The sequence below is a fragment of the Heterocephalus glaber genome, unplaced genomic scaffold (genome assembly GCF_053883595.1).
Source record: "Heterocephalus glaber isolate CG9 unplaced genomic scaffold, H.glaber_assembly_v1.0 deba00001755, whole genome shotgun sequence".
Taxonomy (NCBI): domain Eukaryota; kingdom Metazoa; phylum Chordata; class Mammalia; order Rodentia; family Bathyergidae; genus Heterocephalus; species Heterocephalus glaber.
The window spans coordinates 6,740,103-6,766,391 of record NW_028258453.1 but is presented as its reverse complement, the minus strand read 5'-3'; the positions used below and the strand labels follow the sequence as shown (position 1 = coordinate 6,766,391).

At 37.4% G+C, this 26,289-nt stretch overlaps 1 protein-coding gene across 1 annotated transcript; it reads right to left on the bottom strand.

Moving 5' to 3' along the window:
- Nucleotides 1–8,709: 8,709 nt before the first annotated feature.
- LOC147821264 (uncharacterized) lies at nt 8,710–25,391 on the bottom strand. The gene is given in 6 exon segments (XM_087201119.1): nt 8,710–8,884; nt 8,887–10,090; nt 11,657–11,717; nt 11,915–12,041; nt 14,914–15,127; nt 25,247–25,391. Coding segments are annotated over 5 exon segments (1,464 nt in total). The 5' UTR covers nt 14,962–15,127; nt 25,247–25,391; the 3' UTR covers nt 8,710–8,860.
- Nucleotides 25,392–26,289: the final 898 nt, after the last annotated feature.

Below are 26,289 nucleotides of genomic sequence, written 5' to 3'. Positions count from 1 at the left end.
GCCGTGTGCTGCCGTGGCTCGCAGGAGACCAGGACTCACTGCAGAGGTCCTGGTAACATCCCCTTCCCCTGTCCCCTACATTTGGCGCCCAACGTGGATGTGAATCGGATCCAGGGGTGAACTCGCCTGTGAGACAAACTTGGAGTAAGAGAGACAGCACACGGATCTCCCAGGATGATTTCCGGACTAGGACGAGGGACACCGGTGGTAAGTGTGTCCAGCTGGGGGTAATTTTCTATCTTTGCTGAGTTATAACTATGGGTCAGTCTCGGTCAACAGAACAGCGTAACTTTGCCAAATTACTTAAGTCGCTGTTAAAGCAAGCTATGTACCCAGTACCTAAGGGTGCTGTGAAGATTTGTTAAAAGACATGCAAATGTATGTCCCATCTTTTCCCCAGGAAGGGACAGCTTAACTTAATATCATGGGAACATGTAGGAACCGCTCTCTGTGAGGCCTGGCAAAGGGGTAATTGTCTCTCCCCTGACCGCTCCCCACTTGGGCCTTAGGTCACTGAGGTCAGAGTTGCTAGCCATTATATTTGTGATTGAAAACTTCCCTCCCCAACCTCTTAATATTTTAAATGATTCCTCTTATACAGTTTGGTTGACTCAAAGACTAAGGAGCTGTGGTCTACTCTACCTTACAACCTAAATTATTAAACTTGTTTTTAAGATTACAAAAGGCCATATGTCAAAAAATTCCTCCTGCCTTAATAACGTGGGGGAGAGGTTTTGCCTGTGCCCTAACAGATAATGAAAAAATCTTGTGGCTGCCCTCCTGGAACGTGAGACCGTGGGTCACGCTGGTGGAACCACCAACATCTCACAGAATCAGTGATAGCACCCTGGCTGAAAGCAATGAGCCAGCTGCACCTCAGGGACCCACCCCACCAGTGACAACCAACAAATCCATGGCAGGGTCCAGGACTGAGATGATTCCCCCAGAGGAATGATAATTATAGATTTATGGTAAAAAATTTATAAAGGTGGGGGACAACTTCAAAATGCTCCTTTTATATTTACAGGTATAAAAGCACTTTCATTCCTTTTGATTCTAATCTTGACATCTCTGTTAATTGACTATTCCAAAGTTTTTGACCAGTCATACAATTATAAATCTAATGATCATAAAAAGGATGTTATGATTCAATTTGGTTAAATATATTTGAGTGCACTCTAATTTTATAAATTGTCTTATATGTTTGTCTGTTGTCTGTTTGTACAGTTGAGCTCAATTTTTTTTTTCTTTTCCTTTTCACCTTTTGAAAAAAAATTTTTTTTTTAAAAAGATATTCACCTATTGTTAAATTCGCTTACAGATAAATGTTATTAAATTAAAGGCATGCCTTCCTTCCCAGGTTGCTAACTGATCAAAGTGCCACTGAAAAATAACATATATTCACTTATAATATTAACAAAAATACCCTGTCCACTCCTTATGCCATATGGGAACTCAGTTGGAAGTTAACATCGTTAAAAAAAAAAGTCTCAGTACAGGTGTAAGTTGCAAATGCATTCGTTGTAGATTACCTCATTTTTGCAATGGTGATCGATGTTTCATAAAGTGAACTAATTTGTAAATTTGGGGGCCAGGGATTTAGCTCAGTGGTCCCACCACCGGCCTAGCAAGCCCAAGGCCCAGAGTCCAATCCCTGGTACAAAAAAAAAAAAAAAAAAAGAATGCGTACATTGTAAATTTGGTGAAAATCTTCAATGCACTAAGGCAATGGCTAGAGATATAGTTTGGGGAATGGTTCACCACCAGTTATGGTAGCTGAAAGATAGCAAAAAGGCCATGTTTTAATTTCTTTTTTTTTTTTTTGGTACCAGAGATCGAACTCAGGACCTTGTGCTTATGAGGCAGGGGGCAGAACCACTGAGCTTAATCCCCGGTCCTTTAATTTCTCAATTAATTTCTTTAATTCAGTCAGGATGAATTATGTATTCATCCTTGTATATGTATGCACCAACTTTCTCTCCTCATTAATTCCCATAATCACATAATCACTGCAATAACTCATAATCTCATAAATGTAGTTACCAATCTTGCTAGATATCAGAAACACAAGTTCATGTTCTCTAAAAATGAAGAATGAATTTTAGCAACAACAGAGGTTAAGAGTAGGAAAAATTTATTGAGAGAAATGTAGCTTCTGTCTAAGAGAGACAGAAGGGGAATTGGAAAATGGGTTGCCTGCTCAACCTGCTTCTCAAATGTATTTTATGGGACAAAACCACAACATGAGGTGGGTTCAAGGTGGGCCAAAACTATAGTCAACTAATAAAATTTCAAATACAATTACTTAGGTAATATTGATCCAATGAGAAATCACAAGGCAGACAAAACTATGATTCAACAATAAGATTATGAGAAGTACAGTCACTTAGATAATATTGATTAAATGGGGATGCAATGGGGAAGCAAGTCATGTAGCAAGCATATAAGAATTTTCAGTCAGGAAACCTTCCTGGAAGGGGTGGGTAAGATTTTGGTTCCCCACTCAAGTGTTTGATACCTATTTAGAATATCAATCACTGTTATTCCTCCTTAGGGGAAGCATGTGGGTGTGGTAGTGGCTCTTTTATACAATGCTGGCCTACACAGAATGTGTCTTTATTGTCCTCCATGTTGGCTCCAATGTCCTCCATGTTGGCTTCTTGAGGGCTGGCCCTGTCTAAATGCCTATAAGATATCTAATTCACTTACCTTTCTACAGTATTTTTTTTTTTTTAATGCTTTCTGGTTGTCATGAGATGATCAGTTTTCTTTTGCCACACTATTCTGTAATTCCAATTTTAATTCAGCTCAATATTTTTTCTTTTTATATTCTTTCTTTTCTTTTTCTTTCTTTTTTTGTGTTCTGCATTGCTTATTTCTTAAGTTAGAGTATACATCGATTTCAGCCAGAATAAACTGAACACATGGGTGTGTCATTTCATTACAATAAGCAAATAGCTCTCCATATTGCATCTCACCTAGAATAACCCCATTCTGGAAGAAGAAAGAATCCTCAAGTCAAAGCTGTCTATAGATGAGAGAGTTTTAGGGGTAGTTTCCCCTGTCAGACCCCTACCCAGGCAGAAGAGAAAAATTTCCCAGGCAATGCAGTTGCACATCCTGCAAGGTGCAAAGGATAACAGGAAGGTAAGGCCTGGGTTTGATCAGTAATTGGAAAATGAGAGATTTTACAAATGAAAACAAGATGAGGAAGTTTTGGAAGTGAGAGAAAGGCGATGGAAAGGTAAAATAAAGAAGTTCAAATATTTTATATATGTGAACTTACTCTCATTGAATGTAAACATTATATATCAGAGGCATGTATTAGTAAAATTTTACTAAGTTTTCTTTGGCTTTTGGATTGTTAATCATGTCATCACCATGACTTGATGAAAATATGCCATAGAACCTGTGTGTCTGTTTATGTCTTTTTAGAGAAAATAATTGATATGAGGTCTATTGAGCTGAATGGAAAATAATTGTCATGAGAAAAGTTGGTGTCATCTAAGAGGACTGGGTAGTGATGAACCACAAAAAAGAAATGATACATGATCAACAACAAAAAACAAAGTTGAAAATAGAAGCTTCTGCATATTTGAATTTTCAAACAGGTGTGATGTTTGGTGCTGTCATTACTCAAGAACATAGGACAAAAAAAAGTTAAACATTGTTGAGAAAATTAGAAAAAACCTGTTATACACACATGTATACATGTTTCACTAAAGTACATGAACAGCACTGAACTAAGAGAGAACATAATGAGGTTGGTGTTATGCACATCACCACCTATAAACTTGGTCGTTACAGCTGTTCCTTGAGGTGCAAAGTGGAAATATTTGAAAAACAGAAAAAAGTTGAAATAAAATATATTGAATGTGCATTTAATATACCAAATCTAATGAATGTAAGTGATCCCCTTGCTACATTAACATGCTTATCATGCTTATATTGACCTGTAGTCAGAATGAATAACATAGAGCCCATTTCATAATAAAATATCACATATAATTTATTAAATAGAGGACACTGAAGGTACTTGTTGCTTATCCGTGATATCTGGTGGCTGACAGAGCAGGACTCACTACTACAGCTCAACAGAAAAAGTGAGTATTGCTGCTGAAAGCAGGAATATGCATTGGACACTGAAATACGATGTTTTTAACTCTTTGAGTAAGGCATCCACCAAAGGAAGCACTACACTGAATGGAATGACTACCTTTACTTTTTTGAATACTTTATACACTGACTTCTGAAGGGTTTGAACAACTTAAAATCCAACCAAGGATACTGAATGGTTCCTTTTTCCCTGTAGGCTCATGAATATTTTTTTGAGTCCTTAGTGATGTTTTATTTCTGGAATGAGTTGATGTTCCCATTTGTATTTCATTATTGGGCAAAAATGCTCAACATTCTTTTAGGTATTTATTGGGAATTTGTACTTAATCTGAGAAGTGTTTATTCATTTAATTTGCCTGTTTTTTTCACATATTAGTTCTCTGAGGCATATCAGGTAAAATGTTTCCCATTCTGGTGGTTATTTTTTCATGCTTTTGTATTTGCTTCCATGTCTGGGAAAGAGCTGTAAATGTTTATATAAAGCTTTTTGTTTACTGTATCATCCTACCTTCTTTTCTACCAAACACACCAGCAAAAACATTGAGAAAAGAAAATTTTAGTATATCTCTCTATGTTCTCTACATTCAGAACATGGAATGCTTGGCTCTTTCATCATCTATTGCTTATGTTTTATTCTGACAGGCGTATATATTACTGCTGTACAGTTATTTCCATGAAAAGAGTATTTCCTGAGCAACAAAATCATGATTTGCATTATTGATTTTTTTTGTACCCTATCCTAGGTTTATGTTCTTGTCCTAAATTTCTTTTCTTAAACTTCAAATGCCAGTATAAAGACAACTGTTCAGTTTGCTAAGGCATCTAGCTAAGTGACCCCCCAAAGTTAGCTTCAAAGCCACAATGATCCTGTCTCAGCCTCTCCTGAAGCTAGGATTAAAGGAATCACATTTGACTTAAACTTTTACACATAAACAACCCACCAGTCCAATTCTTTATACACAGGATGACCAAAACTTTCCTATTTTCCATTAATTTTTATAGGATAACAGGAAATGCAAAAAATGACAATTTTATCAAATTTATTCAATACAAGAATTGACTGGTTAAACTGATACCTGCCTGACCAAAGTTCAAGATAGTCAGTAAAAAGAGAAATGTGCTGCCAGAATGATGCTTGAGGTAAACTATTAAGTAGTGAAATGAGAAAAGGACAAACACTGATGTGTAATTGTTACTATTAAAATAATTATGACACTGAGTAGTAAACTACAAGTATTAAAGCAGAGATACCTCTGCAGAATTTTCATATATATAGATATGTATCTACATATATAGGTATATATTATATAAGTATATAAAATGCAAATATATATATATATCTTTGGTTTTTTTCCAGTACCAGGGATCAAATTTAGGACCTTGAGCTTTTGAGGCAGGTCCCATGCCACTGAGCTAGATCCCCAGCTCTGACTTTCATATTTATTTAGAGACAGGGTCTCACTGTTGAATAGGCTGGACTCAACTTTTTTTCCCACTTCTGCCTGCTGAGTTTCTGGGATTACAAGCATGCATCAGCAGGGTCAGCAAGATTTTTTTCATGGTAAAATAATCAGAAAGTAAATATGCTCAAGATAAAACATGATGGAGTTTCGATATTTTGTCACTAGCTGCAACAGCAATGCACACTACATATCCTCCTGGTGATGGTAAGCAGCAGAACTGTGCTACAGGGAAGTTGGCCACATGTTGTAGGGTGTAAACATTGACACTGTATTCTGCAGTACATTGTATTCCTCAAATTACATCAGATATTTCAGGTACAGAATAGACATAGTTTTAAATGACATTATACAACTGGTAAGTAATGTATGTAGCTAAGCATAACTAATGCTAGGGGAAGATGTACTCCCTCAATTTTGGGTATTTAATGCATTGCTCAGTAATGTTTTCATGATACCATAGGTTTGTAACACTGCAATCCCATCAGAAATCCAGCAGCTTTTATATTCAAGAACACTATATAAAACATTTTACAAACAATGTTAATGCTAAAAAAGATAGGAAAAAAGTACAGGGCAAAGGGGACCAACTGGGACTCATGCACACAACTTGGCCCAGTATGTGTGTTTGAAGGCAACTGTCACAGACTTCAAGCAAAAGATAGTGGTTCTTAGGAACAATGATAAATGGTATTGTAAACATTTCTCAAAACCTGGTAAACACAACCTGAATTATAACTTAGTAAATTCACTTTTTAGCAAACTGACAGATTCTTTTCATTCTTTTTTCCAGGACTGGGGATAGAAATCACAACCTTGCACTTGTGAGGCACGTACAGTGCCACTGAGCTAAATTCCCGGCCCTTTACCAAACTGACACCTCACATTAGTTACTTTTTCCTTCATACCATTAGATCAGCTTACTAGGTAAAAACAATAATGATGACCAAAGGTAGGATGGCACCATAGCATCAAGGAATAGAATAAAGGCATCTGTACACTGTACTTGTACAAGTACAAAGGCAATGACACTTGTTCATTCAATAGCAACTACTCTCCTTACAACCGCTCCACAGCTGACAAAAATTCCTTTGAAAGTCTTGTTACACATAAACCCTACCATCATTTATACCTTCTGGACAGATTACTATACTTCATGATATCCTTTTGGAGAGAAGTTATGGTCCTGCTGGTCTGTGGCAATCCAAAACACAGCAGTACGGTTTATTTTGGGTACACGTGGTGAAAAAATTAACACCAAATTAAAAGTCATTGCAATATAAACATGAAAAGTAAAATTCTGATGGGAAGAAAACAAAAAGTTTTGTAAATGATAATATTGGTTGGTATAAGAAAAACCTGCATTATGTACATGATATCTGAAGTAGGTGTCACAATACAAAACCATGACATTTGCTAAAGTGCAAGTTGTATGAAAACTCAACTTTCTCAAAAACACATGTTCACAAATCTCTGAAAATATATATTTCAATATATAGTATCAAATTCAAAAATATCTTTTCTTACACAGAATATGGAGTATGCACTACAAAGTTAAAACAAATGCAGCGGTAAAATCACAATTAACAAAGAACCATTTAAAAATTAAGGTTTTTTGTGATCTATACCTCCTACTTGAAAGCCAAAAGAAAACCTACATAGTAATTGCACTGGAAAGTAAAAACTACATTTCAATTTACCATGTACAATTAAGACACCATGGACTAAGCACAAAGATATACAAAAGCACAAATTTATGTCAACTCAATATTTTTATGTTAAACCCTAAGATACAGAATGTAGATATTTGTAAGTGATTTACTGAAAACCACACAATGTATGTACTTTAGGATATCTCTATCTGGGATTTGTACTTTCTGAGAAATTTGCAAAGAAGCTTTTTGTTTGAGGCAGAGTCTCCCTTTGTAATTCAGGCTGGCCTTTAACTGTGTAAGCATGGTCAGCCTCAAATTTGTGGCCATGCTCCTGTGCAAAGAAATATTGACATCAAATTTGTTTGCATTATTTCTAAAGGTCTCCACTACATGGGGATTTTTTACAAGATTTTAAAAATAGGCTCATATATAGAGAGCTTCTCCCAAGTGAAAATTCCATCATGACTTTAACAATTTGTGAACTAACACCTATCCCATTTTACATACTCATGGTTTCAACGCAGTGTTTTTCATATTTGACAATCATGTGTGAAAGTTTTCACATTGCTTATGTATGATCAAAACTCAGTAAGAGGTCTTTTGTGTCTTTCACAATCACCATGAGTGATGAAAGCTTTCCCAGTTTACTTATATACAGAGGGCATTGCCCCAGTGTGAGCTCTAAAAATGTTTTAGGCAACAACTGCTTTTGCTGAAAGCTTTTCCACACTGTGAATCCTTCCATGTCTTTGACAAGCACTACGTGTGCCAAAAGCTTTCCCACACTGCTTACATTCATAGGGTTTCTCCCCAGTGTGAATCCTTTCATGTGCTCGAAAATTACTGCTTTTGCTGAATGCTTTCCCACATTGCTTACATGAATAGGGTTTCTCCCCAGTATGAACTCTTTCATGGGTTCGATGAGCACTTTTTGTGCTAAAAGCTTTCCCACATTGCTTACATACATAAGGTTTCACGCCACTGTGAACTCTTTCATGTATTTGGGAATATATGTGTGTGGTGAAAGCTTTTCCACATTGCTTACATACATAGGGTTTCTCCCCAGTGTGACTTCTTTCATGTGTTCGACAGTGACTGCTTGTGCTGAAAGCTTTCCCACACTGCTTACATTCATAGGGTTTCTCCCCAGTGTGAACTCTTTCATGAGTTCGACATTGACTGCTTGTGCTGAAAGCTTTCCCACACTGCTTACATTCATAGGGTTTCTCCCCAGTGTGAAATCTTTCATGTGTTTTGCAAGTACTATATGAGCTGAATGCTTTCCCACATTGCTTACATACATAGGGTTTCTCCCCAGTATGAACTCTTTCATGTTTTCGACAATGACTGCTTGTGCTGAAAGCTTTCCCGCACTGCTTACATTCATAGGGTTTCTCCCCACTGTGAAATCTTTCATGTGTTCTATAATAACTGTTTGTGCTGAAAGCTTTCCCACATTGCTTACATGCATAGGGTTTGTCTCCAGTGTGAATTCTTTCATGTCTCTGACAACATCTATGTGTGGTAAAAGCTTTCCCACATTGTTTACACACATATGGTTTTTCCCCACTGTGAACTTTTTCATGTGTTTGATAAGCACTTTTTGTCCTGAAAGCTTTCCCACATTGCTTACATACATAAGGTTTCACGCCACTGTGAACTCTTTCATGTATTTGGGAATATATGTGTGTGGTGAAAGCTTTTCCACATTGCTTACATACATAGGGTTTCTCCCCAGTGTGAATTCTTTCATGTGTTTGACAACGACTGCTTGTGCTGAAAGCTTTCCCACACTGCTTACATACATAAGGTTTCTCCCCACTGTGAAATCTTTCATGTGTTTTGCAAGAACCATATGAGCTGAAAGCTTTCCCACATTGCTTACACACATATGGTTTCTCCCCACTGTGAACTTTTTCATGTCTTTGACAAGCACATTTTGTGCTGAAAGCTTTCCCACATTGCTTACATACATAGGGTTTCTCCCCAGTGTGAACTCTTTCATGTTTCTGACAATGACTGCTTCTTCTGAAAGCTTTCCCACAGTGCTTACATACATAAGGTTTCTCCCCACTGTGAAATCTTTCATGTGTTTTGAAAGTATCATATGAGCTGAATGCTTTCCCACATTGCTTACACACATATGGTTTCTCCCCACTGTGAGCTTTTTCATGTCTTTGACAAGAACGTTTTGTGCTGAAAGCTTTCCCACATTGCTTACATTCATAGGGTTTGTATCCAGTGTGAGCTCTTTCATGTATTTGAACATATCCATATGTGCTGAAAGCTTTCCCACACTGCTTACATACATACGGTTTCCCTCCACTGTGATTTCTTTCATGGATCTGAACATATTTATATGTTCTGAAAGCTTTGCCACATTGTTTACAGACATAGGGTTTCCCCTCACTGTGATTTCTCTCATGGATCTGAACATCACTGTCTGTGCTGGAAGCTGCCAAATTTTTCTTACATACAAAGGCGTTTTCTCTAAGATGAGTTCTTTCACTAAGATCACAGGAGATATTCCCACATTGATCACATTCACAGGGTTTCTCTCCAGCCTTTGTCCTTGCATGCTTCTGAAAGGAATGGAAATCACTGCGGTTTCTTCCACGTTGATCACATTTATAATGACTCTCTTCAGATCCCAAGTATTTGTATGGCTTCAGTGCAGTGTGAGCTATGAGGGGCACATTTTGTGACAAATGACCAATCAGAGGCTCCCTACAAGCAAGGCTGTCAGCTGGTGTTGAACCAGCTTCTTTCCTATGCACATTAGCAACTGGAGTCCAAAGGAATATTTTTTCATATTGATTCCAACCTTTGTATTGATAGCATTTCTCTACTTCTTCATTGCTGTAAAGAAAAAGTCACAATACAATGGGTCTCCATATTAATGATGTACCAGAAGTTCATTTTCATGCCTGATAACAAATTTGGACAATGAATTAACAGGATGTCTTGAAAGAAATCTTCAAAATACCCATTCCCACAAGAGTGGTATTCATGTAGGAATTTTTAACTTGGCATATTTTCCAAACAAGAAAGTTTAGCTGGATAATGGGCAACTTGCTCATAGGAATATCACATTACTGATCATTTTGATACCTTTTCCCCATCACTTTCCCCTTCTCTCCTTACCCTTTTTGTCTTTCCCATCTCCCATCTCCAAACTACCAGTTTTTCCTTTTCCTATCACCTCTCCTTTATTTTACTCACTAATTTATAATTTTTGGTTTCTTATAGAAGAGAAATCATGTGATATTTCACATTTTATGCATGAGTTATTTCACTCAACATAATGGGATGAAGATCCACCTATTTCTTTTGACAAATGACATGATATTATTCATCTTTTTTGGCTAATTATACATTTGTTATTATACTTTCTTTTTCTTTTCAGAGCTGGGAATTAAACACAGGTCTTAGTAAAAAATCTCCAGCTTTTTTATTTCTTATTTTGAGAGATACTCCTTGGTGATTAAGTGGTTTAGGCTGAGCTTCAACTTGTCGGCCTGCAGAATCTGCTTCCCAGAGTGCTGGGCTGACAAGAGTGCACCATCATACTGAGCCTATCAACCATATTCTTCATGTGTGAATCCATCCAGTGATGGTTTAGCTGGTATAAAATGGCCTGCTTTGAGTATGGATATGCATATATCAGTACAATATGATGATTTTTAACTCTTTTGAGAGTATACCCAGGAGATTCATGATCCCATTGGAAAAAAAGAAGTTCTACTTCAGCTTCTGAGACATCTGTGCACTGATTATTACAGGGGCTGTATTTAACATTCCACCAGCAATTCTGGAGGGTGCCTTCTAATTTTTAAAAACCACAAATGGACTCATTTCTCTCCAGAACATCAGTAAAATACCTACTGCAACACTAGCATTCATTTGTACTTTGAATACTGCTTCAAGATTAGCAATTTTTGGGTACTGAATGTCTTAAATTTGCATGTATACATGAATAGATATCTCAAAGATGGGTTCCTGTCAAAATTCAAATTTTTTGTTTTTACAAATAAACCCTATATAATACCTAAATGCAATTTCATACATTTTTAGGGTTAAATTGTCAGATTATACATACTTAAGGTGTATATATATTTGGAGAATATTTGTGACATTATATTGAACTTGGCCTCATTTTCTTTTTCTTTGGTACCGGGGATCAAACTCATGTCCTTGAGCTTGCACAGCAGGTGATGAAACCACTGAACTAAATCCCCTGCCCAATAATTTTATTTCTTTAGTGTTTACTTATTTATTTATTTTGGTACCGGGGATCGAACTCGGGACCTTGTGCTTACGAGGCAGGCGCCACAACCACTGTTGGCCTCCTTTTCTTGACTGACATATTTCAGCTCATATACTGAGTATGGAGGGACATTGTTCTTCCTTGTGAATGCAAATTACCTTAGATTTCTCCAGTAATTTCTGCAATCTTCTTCAACTTCCTGGTCATCACATGCTCTTCCTGAGTTGTAGACATAGAAATACAACTACGTATTATATTATTACATAAAATTTAAGATTCTAATTAGATTCATGATATAATGTAACAAGGCCTGAGATATTCTTCAAAATATTTCCTTTCTCTCTAATGTGATAGCACTTATAAGCAAGAAGCAATATTCTCTGATCATATAGATAAGACAGAAATGACATCCTTACCTATAGCAGTCATGTTCCTAAAGGTTTCCCTCATCACATCTCTGTAGAGCTTCTTTTGGGATGGATTCAGCAAAGTCCACTCCTCCATGGTGAAGTTCACAGCCACATCCTCAAAGGTCACTGTCTCCTAAACATCGTACAGATATTTCTCAAAGGAAGGTTGAGACTCAGTGTGGGATACTTTAAAGTCCTCTCATAAAATGTTGAACTGAGACCTAGTTGTGATGGTGCATATGTGTATCCCCTGCACTCAGGAGGCTGAGGTAGGAGCATTGCCCTGAGTTCAAGACCAGTGTGGGCTGCACAGTGAGTTCAAGTCCAGCCTGAACTACATAGTGAGACTGTCTCAAACAAAACAAAACAAAACACAATAAGCTGGAGGGTGAATCCTTCAAATATTAATATCAAATATTAATTCCATGTTTTGGCATCGATTGGAAGCATATGTACTTTTTTCAAACAGCAAAGCGAATGGAACAGCAGAAAAGAAGTACAGGTTCTTTTTGTAGGTCACTACAAGGGTACCTGCACACTGTCTCTTAAAGTGGAGCTCACAGAGAAAGCATACATCACCATCCACAAAACACTGGGGCAGGTGAATATCTAATGAATGGCTATGATAGATACTGGTAACATCTCTTTTCAAATCTTTTTATGGAATTGAGCCCTTCTTTCTTTGATTATACTGTAGTATTTTCAAACTTGAATTTGGTTTCATGAAAAAAATTGAACAGGGCCGGGGATTTAGCTCAGTGGTTCCACCACCTGCCTTGCAAGCACAAGGTCCTGAGTTTGATCCCCAATAAGAAAAAAGGAGAAAAATTGAACATCAGATATGGCATATGAATAATAACTAAAATGTTTATGAAAAAACAGTTTTATTGGTATAAGTCTATCAACAATGAAAACAAAAAAAGGAGAGCAAAGTATCTTACAGCTCAGTGTCACCAACTGGTCTCCTTGCCCTCAGATAGAAGAAATTCTAGGGGAGCATGAGGGGAGGAGGATGAGTAAAATGTAGTCTGCATTCATAAACAATGCATCACAACGTACTTAGGCATAAGAAGAAAATTTCAACCAGGTGAAATTGGTGGTGGTACATATCTATAATCTAAGAAATTCGGAGGCTGGTGCAGGAGGATGGGCTTGAGTTCAAGGCCAGCCTCAGGTACATAGCAAGTTTGACAAGTCTGAAATACAAAGACAGACCTGACTCAAACTCCCCACAAAAAAAGGAATATTTCTTTTTTAAAAAGTATCAACTGCAAATGACACTTTTAATTTGTTAAAAATAATTATATCTGTACACCAATAATAAAATTCTTACAAGAAGGTGGACAGCTTCCATAATATACATGAATGACATTGAAACTCCACCTTTCATGACCTTCTACCATTAGTTGAGAAAATGACAAATGGATCTCAGGAATGGAAGACAGACTTCAGTAGGTCCACATATATGTGCAATATTGATTCTTGATAGAGCAGGTGTTATACATCTCTGAAAAAATCATAACTTCTTTTATTTATGTTCCAGAAAAAACAAGTGTGGATTTAGAAACCTAGACTGTATAGTCTTTTACTCTACATGCAATAATTAAGTTACAAAATGAAATGGGAAAGATAACCTTGAATGACTTGAGAATTCATAGTAAAATAACTTGTAAATGGGAAAAAAGGTTTTCCTCAGAAGACAATCAAGTAACCATCAGAATTAGAAGGACAAACTCAAACAAGAAAAGAAACTATTTGCTGTGTACACAGTATAAAGTTATTTATAGGGATTAAAGACCAATGAACACAAATCGGAAAAAACACAACATATCTAACTCAAGAGAAAACACTGACTAAATACCAAAGACCATACTTTTTTGATAAAAATCACTGAAGAAAATAAATGGAAGTGTGGAAGAATACAATAAGGATGTAGATTTATGCAGGAATGGAGAACCAATCAATACACTCTACACTCATTTCCTTTACTTTAGTTGAAAAAAACATCTAGATAAATGACTTGTTTCCAATGTCCAGAGAATACACTATGCCACTACTCCTAGAGATGGATGTGATTCTTTTGAAGTAAACTTGAAATATTGTGAACCACAAGACCAATGGAATGGTGAGAAAGCACGTGGCTCTTGACTCACCTATCAGTACTTGTGAACAATAGTGAGAGGAAAAAACCCCTCTAAAAACAGTTCTCTTTCAATTTCTGTAAGTCAGGTGTTGAAAATTCCAAAGAAATTAAAAGAACATTGTTCATAGAAACTCATACATGGGACACTAAGAAAACATCCCCAGAGTGGGACAGTGGTCATCCACGGGGCAAGAGAGATTGAGTCAGATTGCATACAAATCACCTGGATGCTCCCATCCAAGGCCCAGTGAAGAAACTTTCTGAATATTTCCAGGATATTCATATTGTTATTAGTTTAAATCTCAAACAATTTTGAAAGCAAAATTTATTGAAAAATATTCAAACACTAAGTTACCATTAAAAAAGCACACATTAAGTTATATCTGCATTCATGTATGAAAAGATGAGACAGCATTCACACACTGGTCAGCAATAAGCAAAGCAGCACAGTGGCAAACAGGAGACCCCAGACCCCCAGGAAGCAGTGGTTAAGCTATATTGCCCATCAGGAGACATCAGGTTAGACTGTAAGAGAAAGAGAGAACAGATATCAAAGCTAATCAATGACTACACATCTGGGTTATGGTCCCAATGCTGTGCCCACCTGAACAGGAGTGGTTTTTATGTTGACATATGGGAGGGCAATCAATCCTCAGACTACCTAGGAAGGGCAAGGGCATGGGCTAAAGAGAAAAAACAATAGAGACTTGTGTAATTTTAACACATATGTGGGGCCTGAAGGTCAGTCCCTCAGAGTTGGCCAAGACAAAGACTCTCTGAGTTAGCCACTATTTATTGGGTACACACAGTAATTGGAGAGGTATGGGGTGACTTGGAGGGTGGAGGTGATCTTATGTCTGACCTTTTGTGGGTACAAATCTCCTGCTGGTGAGAGCAGAAAGGAGAGCATTCCCAGCTCAGTAGGTGGGATGAGCTGAGCTGAGGAGCAACTCCTCCCTCCTCAGGTGAAACCTTTCTCTTTTGTATTCCACTTGGTTCTCAAGAAACCAGGATGTCTCCAGCTGGTGTCTTCTTGTCATTGAGAGCCACAGCTTTACCGACCATTGAATCCTCAGCTGTGACCAGAGGCAAAAGGGAGTTATGTTTCCATGTGCCATATCCTGCTCTCTGGCAAGGCACCATTTGGCCTTAGACAACTACAGCCATGCTTTAATTTTGAAATGATTTTTCCCCAAAATTTATGTAGAAATGCTCCTGACAATAACGTCAGTGAGGGTAGATTTTATAGAAAGCTATGCAAAATGATACACAATTCTATCAATGATTCAACAAACTCTGCAGAATCTATATTAATCTGACATTATTCAATTTATGCCTCAAAATTAACAATACTATCAGGTGAGGCAGTTCTCTACTAAGAACAGTCATTGATACACAGTCTACTGAAGACAACATCAAATTACATTAGGCAAAACATGAACATGTAGAGAAATATCACTGATTCCAAACTATGCCTGAAGATGTCAAAACAACTCCATCAGTAACTGATAGCTGATGGATGAAGAGAAATCTGTAATGGGACAGTTACACAGTACAAACTCTTCTCAAAATTACAAGAAATATTCACCCAAATAGATCATGTTCAGAACAATTGAGAATTCGATTTCTCGGGGAAAAATAATTGAAATATTGTATGCTCATGTACCAACACCCTATAATGAATGTAATCATTATGTACTTTAAACATGTAGCAATAAAAGCCAAAAAAAAAAGGAAAAATAATATGTTCAAAGTATTGGAAATATTACATGCAGGCTTTCACATCCATTCAAATAAAATCTGACACCAAGGGCAGAAACATATTGAAAATCCTAAGAATTAGAGATTAAGGGCCAGGGATGTAGTGCAGTGATACAGCACTTGCCTGGCAAGTGCAAGGATCTGAGTTCGATTCCTGGTACCAAAAGAAAATTAAGAGATTAAATCATAAACTTTTAAAAGACACATGCTTCAAATGCAAGGCTTCATTAAAAATTGACGATGTAGAAGCATGAAAGTGAATGTATAACATATTAATTATCATTTCAGGGAACCACAAATGGGGGCTTCAAACAAAATGAAAAGAATAGATATACATATTGGAAAAGAACAAAGACTGTAACATCAGAAATTTACAGAAATGGGGCTGGGGATTTAGCTCAGTGGTTCCGCCACCTGCCTTGCAAGCACAAGGAACTGAGAGTTCGATCTCTGCTACCAAAAAAACAAACAAAAAAAGAGAAAGAAATTTACAGAAAAAATAGTAACATGAAAATTAAAATCATTCAAGAAGATTAAAAAGTAGTAAGCAGAGATTAATACAGAACACATAAAAATGTTTATGCTTGCATATAACATCAGGGTATATGCTTGAAACATTAAAGTACCAAGAAGAACCTAATGGGATTACTAAGGGGTTGAACCACAGATTACATCTCTAGCTTAATATATAGTAATATGTCATGTAATTATGTATCAGGTCTAGACAAATTGATTGGAAATTATACACTTTACATCATACATAGCCCTCACGGCGACACAATTTTACAAAAGCTAAAAGCTCAAATATGAAAGTAGTTCAACACTAGATATAAGCACAAGATAAAACTATACAAATATAACCAAATGTATTAGATGAACAAATATATATAAAGCTCTTCTACACATTGGCAAATCAATAAACCAACATATCTATAAATTATTAGATGAAAATATCCTATGAAAAATGTGTATTTCCATCTTATGCACATCAGCATTTTTGTTATTTTATCAAAAATTCTAACTTATTATCACTTGAAAAAAATCAACAATAATAGTTTTAATCACATTTAAAACTTTTTAAAAATCATCTTGCCATATCCCAAGCTGAGTGACAGGGGAATAAGGGAGGGAAGCGGTTGAAACATGAATTTTTCTACAATCCTATGGGCAGTAACTTGAAGGAAAGAAATCAGAAATAATCTTTTCAGCATAATTCAACATGGGAATACTAACCTCAATTAGTAACTTACTCAAAATTCCAAAGAACTGAAACCAGATAACACTTTGCATGAAGAAATTGTAAAGGTCCAAAGCATTTTCAGAAAACCCATTCTGTGTCCACCTTACAGGTAGCTAGATGAAGTTGGAGAGATGCACTGGAAGGAACCATAGGTGGAGTCATGTGATGGTTAGACTTACTGTCACATCAATGAGTGTGAAAGATTCCTAGGATATTAGGAAGTCACATATCTGTCGGGGTGTGTCTGAGTAAAGAAAAGGGACATGACCTCAGAGATTACCTCAGATCCAATAACCTGTCATCTCAGGGTCTTTCCCTACTCAAGAATTTCCACTGGAATGTGGAAGAGTTGGTGCGGGAAGACTCAAGGAACTACAGACCAACATCCAAGGGCAATGGCAGAAACCAGAGCTCCTCCCTAGAAAAGAAGAGAGACTTGCTTTCTTCCCTTTTTATTTCATCTTGGGTAAAAGCTTATTGGTTGGTGGCAACTCCATGCAGGGTGGGTTTTCCCTGTGTAGTTTGTAGCCTACAAGCCAATCATCCACAGACAAACCCAAAGCTTTACTAACTTATTGTGCTTCCTACCCATTAAGGGACATATCACAATTAATGATGACAAAATCTTAAATGAGTCTTTCTTTCTCTAAGCATTCCCTGTAGAAAAGTTTTTCATAGTTACAAATTCAAGCACAATAAGCACTGGCAGGAGTTGCTATAGGAAAGCTAAGAAGTCACAAAGTATAAATTGAAATCAGGTGCAATAGTTCTGAACAAGTATGGCTATTTTGCCTGGTGGGATCCAAAACAGAATGAAGACACAATGGTGAAAATTTTGACCTTAGTACAGCTCAAATGGAAACTTAATTGTACTGAATTGTACTTAACAATTCTTAACTGTACTGAACAACTTGCTAGATATTGTACAGCTTTTACAACATCTATTTAGAAATAAAGGTCTTCACATTCACTATGCTGATAGAGTATATTATGAGCTTAAGCTACAGTTTTGGAGCCTGTTGGGTTTAACTGAGTACAGGAAAGTGCATGCATTTGGAGTCACTGTAGACAGGAATGGATGAAGAGGTATGATAAATAACACAGTGCACAGATTCTAGAAATCATATGTTTGAATATATTTATAAAATGTAGGGGCTGGAGATTTAGCTCAGAGGCACTGTGCCTGCATTGCAAGCACAATGTCCTGAGTTCCCACTAATCCCCCCCAAAAAAATATATTCCCTCAGAGTTCATCTTTACTTGATAACTTAGAATGCAGCAATATACATTTACTTTATATCTATATTATTATTATTCACTCCATACATGAAACTTCCCATAGTATAGGAAATGTAAGGAGCTGAGAATGGTGCTACACATTTGCAAACATAGTTTCTAAAATATCTAAAGCAAGATCACCACAACAAAAGTGACAAAATGGGCAACTGAACATGAGTTTGTATTGCTAAACAACCTGTATAAAATTGTAAATATAATCAAAATTTCTCGGGAATGCATGTAGTATGAAGCATAATGTCAGAGAGGCATATGTTGAAATATTTCAATCACTAATAAACAAGTGGCTGGCCAAAAAACAAAGAAAAATAAGTAGATGACTGAAAGGTGCAAATTTTAACAAGCTTCAAAAATACATCCTACAAATTATTTCAACTAATGCACTTAATATCAATTTATATAAGATATATTTAGAATATTTACAAAATAGAGAAAAAGTAGCTAACTATTAAATTCATTTAGGATAATTAAAATCTTTATATATATTATGACACATATATAAATAAATAATATAAATATTGTATCTGCCAAATATAAATATTATACAGATTATAATAAAGAAAGGTCAGTATCTCTCTCTTCCTTTCCCGCTGGGGAAAGGTTATGATTACTTAAATATCATTCCAATATACACATACAAATCCTTGTTTCCATCGAAGTTCAGTACTCATTTGCAACTACAATGAACCTTGAGTTTATCAGCTCATTCTTTTTTTTTCTTTTTCCATTTTCCCTAGCTTAACGTGGCGGAACCACTGAGCAAGCTGCGTGGTTCAGTTTTTATGTGCAAGTACTTAGAATTGTGACTATATGATATTCCAGCAAAGACATTTACTGACTGCTTTTTAAATGAATATATATTTGATGAATAAAAAGACAGTATCCTAGTAAGCCTTTTGGTCAGAAATTCTTATGAAATTCAATAATGTTAGACCCAAGGTGATGTATTTATACACTATTATTATTAGGTGTTAGCAGCTTGGTAATAGCCATTTAGAATTCATAATTCATGAGGTTTTTCTTCTTTCTTTCTTTCTTTCTTTCATTTTTGTAGTTCAGGCTGGTGTAGAACCCTTTAGGTAGCACAGGTAGCCCAGCTGGTACTTATCCTGCTGTATCTGCATTCCAAGTACTGGCATTTCAGGCATGAGTCACCATGCCTAACCCTAACCTTAATGCAAAGGTGTTTTTAGCTGATTATCAGTAAAAATAGAAAAAAATTCCTTCTTTCAAAAGTGAAAGAATGTCCCTATACTGTGTGAATATGATAACTTTGTAGGGAAGAATCCACAGTTTCAAACAAACATGTAATTAAAAATTTGAGCATCTTTCAAATTTTTGCAAATTCGGGCTGAGGATTTAGCTCAGTGGCACTGCTCCTGCCTTGCAAGTGCAGGTCCTGAGTTCCATCCCTGGTACCAAAATAAAAAGGAAAAGCAATGTTTGCAAATAATTCTAACCTCTGCCTTGAAAGCTGTCAACTACATGTCCCAATCTATTTCCCCACTCACTCTATAATCACATGTAGATTTGTTGGAAAAAAAAAAACGCCTCCTCCCATGTCACTATAATGCAAGGACATTATTGACATGCAGAAATGGTCTCACATAACACTAAACATTTATATAACCAACTTTAAACATTACTGTAAATTACATTTAACAAATCTTTAAAAGTCTGAAAAACTTCCAAAAACTTAATACATACAAATATAATTGAAGAAGCTGATATGAATATTGGGAAGAAAATGTACAGAGGTAGATTTGATGATGTAATATGCTATGGATTCATTAAATCATATGCTTAATACAACTGTATGTATATAACAATAAAACAATATAAACTTGAAAAACATCTATGAGAGTCTTCTAAAAATCAAAGGACACTCATATTTTGGAGAGCCCAAACAAAATAAAGCAGAGATGTTCTCTCAAATAATTTGCCAAATGTTATAATCACACTTTTTAATTCAGACAAATTGTGTACACATTAACATTACAAAAAATATCAACAAATACATCTGCTTTAACTAAACTGAGATTTGATAAGGCTGGCAGAACAAATCAAAACTAAGATATAATTTATCAGTTCTTTCTGGAAGTAAATTGCTCATTTTATTTTATTTTATTTTATTTTATTTTATTTTTGGTACTGGGGATTGAACTTGGGTCCTTGCGCTTGCAAGGCAGGTGGCAGAACCACTGAGCTAATTCCCTGGCCCTAAATTGCTCATTTTATATGCTAAGTGAAGCTTATCTTTGTATCACAAACTTTCAAAGGTACATTCTCCAAAGATTCAAGAAAACATATAAAATATGACCCTAAAATATGGAAGAAAGTAGAAGAAAATGACTTGCTGACCTAGGAATGAGAAAATCCTTAGAAATAAAATTCCAAAGCCACAAATTTCAAAGTGATGGGGCCAGGGATTTAGCTCAGTGGCACTGTGCCTGCCTTGCAAGCACAAGGTCGTGAGTTCAATCCCCGGTACCAAAAACAAAACAAAACAAAATTTCAAGGCGACTTTGAAGAGACACAAAAGATAATACTAAGAATTTCTGTTCAGCAATGAAAATTCTCAATGCAATAAAAATGTACATGGAAAAAAAATCACAAGAAAGCATGTTGGTTCTCTGTAAGTCATAATGAAATACCTGGGAAAACAAAGACAAGAAGAATGCTCATCAGAAATATGAGAACATGACATAAGCAGATAATTTAAAGATCTCATAGAGGAAATGGAAAAAGAATGCTTAAAAAGAGGGAAAAAAGACAGAAAAAATGAAAAGAAGCAATAAAATTTCACTATGTATCCATGAAACTTGTCAAATTAGGAAAAGTCCAGTGCTCGTGGTTATGAAACCAGAAACTAGAATGCTGTAGTGTGGACAGCGGTAATAAAAGCCTAAATGATACACACTCTGTGCACCAACAAAGAGGCTGCTGAGCATCCATGGGATTTTCTCAAATCTGATTCTGGGACAGCAAGTAAGAGAATGTTCCTTGTTGCATTTACATCACTGACAGAATTAAGACAAGCCTGCTCTCCCATAACTGTGGAAAGGCAAATAAAATGTTATGCAGACAAACAATAGGGATCCTGTCAGGAATTACATCTCCATACAGCAGTTCAAATGAATCTGGAAAATAATATTGAGTGAATTCATTAAAAGACAGTATGAACTCTCTAACACAGCACTTGGGCACTAAAAATGTATGTACAGGAGGTTGGGATGTAGCTAAGTGGGAGAGCTAAAGTAGTCATCAGTATAAAAATGTACATGAAGCCATGAGGTATACTCTTAGCAGTGATGAGCAGGGACACAATGTTGAACAAAAACACACCTGCAACAGGTTTGTCAAGCACAGCACTAGTGATGTTTATGGTCAAGATTTCCTTCTATTAAGAGCAATCCCGTTTGTTATGTGACATTGTTCAACTACCTTGACCTCCCTCCCCAAGGTGCTACTAAATCTTTCTTATGCTCTAGGTCATAATTCCAGGAAAAAACTTGAGACACAATTTTGGATGTGCACAATCACCATGGCCTGAAAGTTAAGGTCCTGAATGACAAGGTACGAGATGGCCAAAGACCCCTCAACCTGCCAAATCTAGCTCTGCACCCCACATCCAAGCTCAGTGGATCTTCACAAAGTACTCTGTCTTTGCACACTCTCTCCTTGTCCTCACCACCTGCACCCACATTTCAGATGTCACCAGTGTGAAAAGCCAGAACAGGCTCCACTACTTCATGCTGCCTGATGACACCCACAGGGAGATAGAGACAGACGAAAAGGTTCTTTGAACTGAAGCTCTGTGCTTTATCTCAGCTGTGTCATGGCCATTCCCAGGGTATCCAGGGCTCCAGGATACCCACTGGAAGGTCTGTTCTCAGGGTGTGGGGGGAAGAAGCCAAGAGAACTTAGAGGGATTCAGCAATTGTAACTTATGGACCAAATAACAAAGGCCCATGGTTATCTCTTTTCCCAGAGAGATATAAATCATTGCAAAGGGGACAGAGCTTTGGAAGTAGCACTTCTGGACAGACATGCCTTCAGCTCATCAATGTCAGAGAAAGAGAAGTAGGATTAAATGTATGGGCAAACTGCCATACAGAGGTAGATGTTTACCCAAGGTTAAAACAGTTAAAAGGGTTTCCAAAATCAGCATAAATTAGAACTAGGAGTAGAAATGTTTTCTCCTCAGCTTTGCACATACTTGATGTCTTATATTCCAACTGTTCAGGCCTCTGTCTGAAAAGTTTCTGTCCTATCCTTTTGTTATGGTGACACAAGCTGGACAGTATGATCAGATTATGACAGTATGATTATAATAAAAAAAAAATAGTAGTAGTAGTACTAGTAGTAATAATGATAACAACCACCAAACTACATCAAACAAAGAAAAAACCTTCAAAATCCAAAGTATTGTTCCCTTTTTCAACTACTATTCATACTGTTTCCTTGATTAGGGAACCTGATTAACACAGCTCTCAAAAAGGGAAACAATCTGATGAGTATCATGTCATACACAGGACTTTTTGAAGAGTTGAAACAGACACAATACTTAAATTAGAAAGGAAAAATAGGGCTGGGGATTTAGCTCAGTGGTTCTGCCACCTGCCACATAAGCACAAGGACCAGAGTTGGATCCCCAGTACCAAAAAACAAAAAACAGAAAGGAAAAATAATCAAAGAAAGGATGTTGAAAAGACAAAGTTTTGAAAATGTTATAGAATGTGCCTAATCAAGGAAGCATTACTGCCTAGCCTTGGATCATTTAAACCTGCTCAACACACTGGCTTGACCAGAGTTTGGGGAAATATATGTAACACAGTACAAAATTCATAATAATACTAAATATCTCTTGCACTTTGAGTGGAGTGCATTGTACGTCATGCTTGTTCACCATTGGCGTCCTGTTGCTAACAGAGCAGTGATTCATTACTGCTGTCCACCATCCTGAGCAATACTGGACCATGTATCATCAGGGTGCAAAAAGAATAAAATTAAAAACTCAAAGGCAGATTTCCACTGAGTAGTTTTTCTGTTGTCTTTCAGAACAGGACTTTTAACACAGAGCCTAAGGCATGTTAAACAAGTTACCATTCAGGGGAGATAACTCCTAAAATTTATAATTCATATTGAAAGAGGGTCTTGATCTATTGTTCAGGCTGGGCTTGGTGTTGTAATATTCTTCAGTCTCTAAAGTCAGTGAATAAAGATGTAAACCACCATGCTTCACTAATTTTTACTATACCCAAGCACTGAAATCCTGCTAAATCATGCATGATAAAGAAAGAACCCCAAGCCAGCATAATGGCACATGCATGTATCCCAACAGTCACTGAGGTACAAACACTATCAAAAGATCATACCACCCTGTGCAACACACTAAGACCTGATTTCAAAAATTGTTTAAAAATTTAAAACGTTGGGGTACATAGCTCTGGGCAAAACCCAGTGTTCAGTTTCTGTACAATAAAGACATCAAGCACACCTTGAAATCTCCTGTATGCTGGAGAATCCACATTTCTTTCTACTGCAGGGATGGAGCCCAGGCTATTTTTAAAGATGCACCAACACCAGACAGTGTCCTAATTTCCAATGGTGCCTCATAAATGTTTAGGTGAAATGATCAGTGGTAACATTAGGCAAATTTATCTATTACTAAGTTCCCCTCGTTTCTTCAAGCCTATGACTCTTTGCCCACACATAGACTGGGCAAGCACACAATTATTCCTTTGAGATTAACAATCTGACTTTCAGAGAAGATCTATGTTGTAGGTGCTACTATTCGCAGGCTTCATCATTCTATTCTCTTCCCTCCTAACCACTCTCCTTTGATCTACCCTAAGCAGAAAATCCTTTATGCCTAACCCTTGAAGCGCTTGCAGTGTCTATTTGGGGCTTCTCCTCTACTCTAGCGCTCCCTTTAATATCTGCCTCAGGCAGCATTTCGGTGTTTAAACAGTGACTACCATCAGGCCAAGCTCTATAGTGATGAATTCAGAGATTACACCCCTGTGCCTTTCCACTCATACACATATCACATATACATGTCCATGCGAATGCCCCAATTCAAGGATTTTCTCAGTGTGGGTTTAACAGGCAGCCCCTTCGGGAAGTTGTCCTTAAGCAGGCACTCTTTCCCCTGTCCTTGCTAATACCTTAACATTCCCCACCATTTTTCTCAGAATTTTAAAATCTGTGGCAGTTCTCACTTAAAGAGTTTAATTGTGAGTAGGGGTGTCACCTAAATAATTAAGATTATAAATTTCTTTTGCATTGCCCTGTATGGAACCCAGGACATCACTAGATGTTTGGCAAGTGCTCCACCACTCCCTGAGGCACATCAACATAGTTCTATAAATTCTCCAAACCTTTGTCCACACCTACCATGAATTTGGAAATGTGAGGACATACTGGAAATTTATAAATTATATAAAAAAGCAGAAGTCTGAAGAGAGGAGTTGAGCCTATGAGACCCTGCATCACAGCTTTTCAAAACTTCAGATCCTCCACATCTGCTGCTGGCAGGAACGAGACCAGGGACCTAGCTCACAACAGCTGCACCCAGCTCCAATGCACATCTGAGTCAGGGTCTCCCCAAGCCCCTTTCTCTCCCCAGGCTGGTGGAAGTGGGCAGCAGGGAGTTTCCAAGAAGGCATTGTGAGCTGGCCATGTCACAGTGAGGACAGGGCTCTGGAGATCTAGAAGTAGTCTTGTCCCAGCAAAGGCCAAAAAGGACAGAGAGTGACTCTCCGCCAGTCGAGGAACACCTCAGTGTCTGAAGCTAAGAACAGAGGCTCTAGCCACCATAGGGGGTTCTGACCACTTCTAACAGGATCGCACCCTGATTCCACCCCATTTCAGGGCTCCCATCCCACAGCGTTACCATTGCGTGGCTTGAGGGTCTCCCAGGGTCTTTTCTACGCAGGTCACTGCCAGTAAAATCCACAGAAGGCGGACTTGCAAGCTTTGTGCTCAGGACCACACTTTAGCGCCATGACACCGGAAGAACCCTCCTACCTTGACCTACCTGATTGGACAGTTCACACAGCCCGCCCCTTCATCACTGATTGGCTCCTGTTCTATTGCCTTCCCTGCGGGTCAAGAAAAAGGAAAGAAACAAACCCCTACCTGCCAGTGGGTCCCAAAATAAAGATTACAGTGCAGAGACTTCAGGACAGGCAGGCTTCTACAATGTTGACTTCACTTCGCATGGGGGACACTTGCTTTTAAGTGCTCTGTCCCGGTCTTTTCAGTGCTTTTCCTGTTTTCTTAAAGGATTCAGAAGACTCTTCCTGAAAATGGACCACAGATGTATTAAGAACGTCCAGCTCAAGGGCTGCGGATTTAGCTCAGTTGTGGGAGTTGGCTTGGCAAACGCAAGGTCCTGAGTTCAATTCCCAGTACAAAAAGAAAGAAAAAGAAAAAGAAAAAGAAAAAGAAGGTCTATGGTCAATGTTCTAGGTAAGAATCAACCCCAGGATGTCAGAAAATCTCCTGAGTCCAGCCCAGGCCTTGACACAATGGAATAGAGTGAGGGCAGGTCATTTGAGAAATATATTTGGGAGTGAGGCAGCAGGCTTTATTTTAAAGATTTTCACGCTATCTCTCCCCATTTTTAGCCAAGAAAATGAATACATGCCCCCAAAAGGAGCATTATTATTGCAGAAATGAAGACATTTGAATTAATCGATAGCAATAATCTGCAAGAGAGCAAAGATGAAACACAAACATTTCCAATCTCCCAGAAAAGCTTATTCAGGCTCATAGAACAAACTGAATTATTTTTCTGGTTCCAGGGATTGAACTCGGGTGCTTGCGGTTTTGAGGCAGGTGGCAAAACCACTGAGCTAAATCCCCAGCCCTAACAAACTGAATTCTGAAAGGACACATATTGCCACGAGTGAGGGTCAGCACGATTGGGGAAAT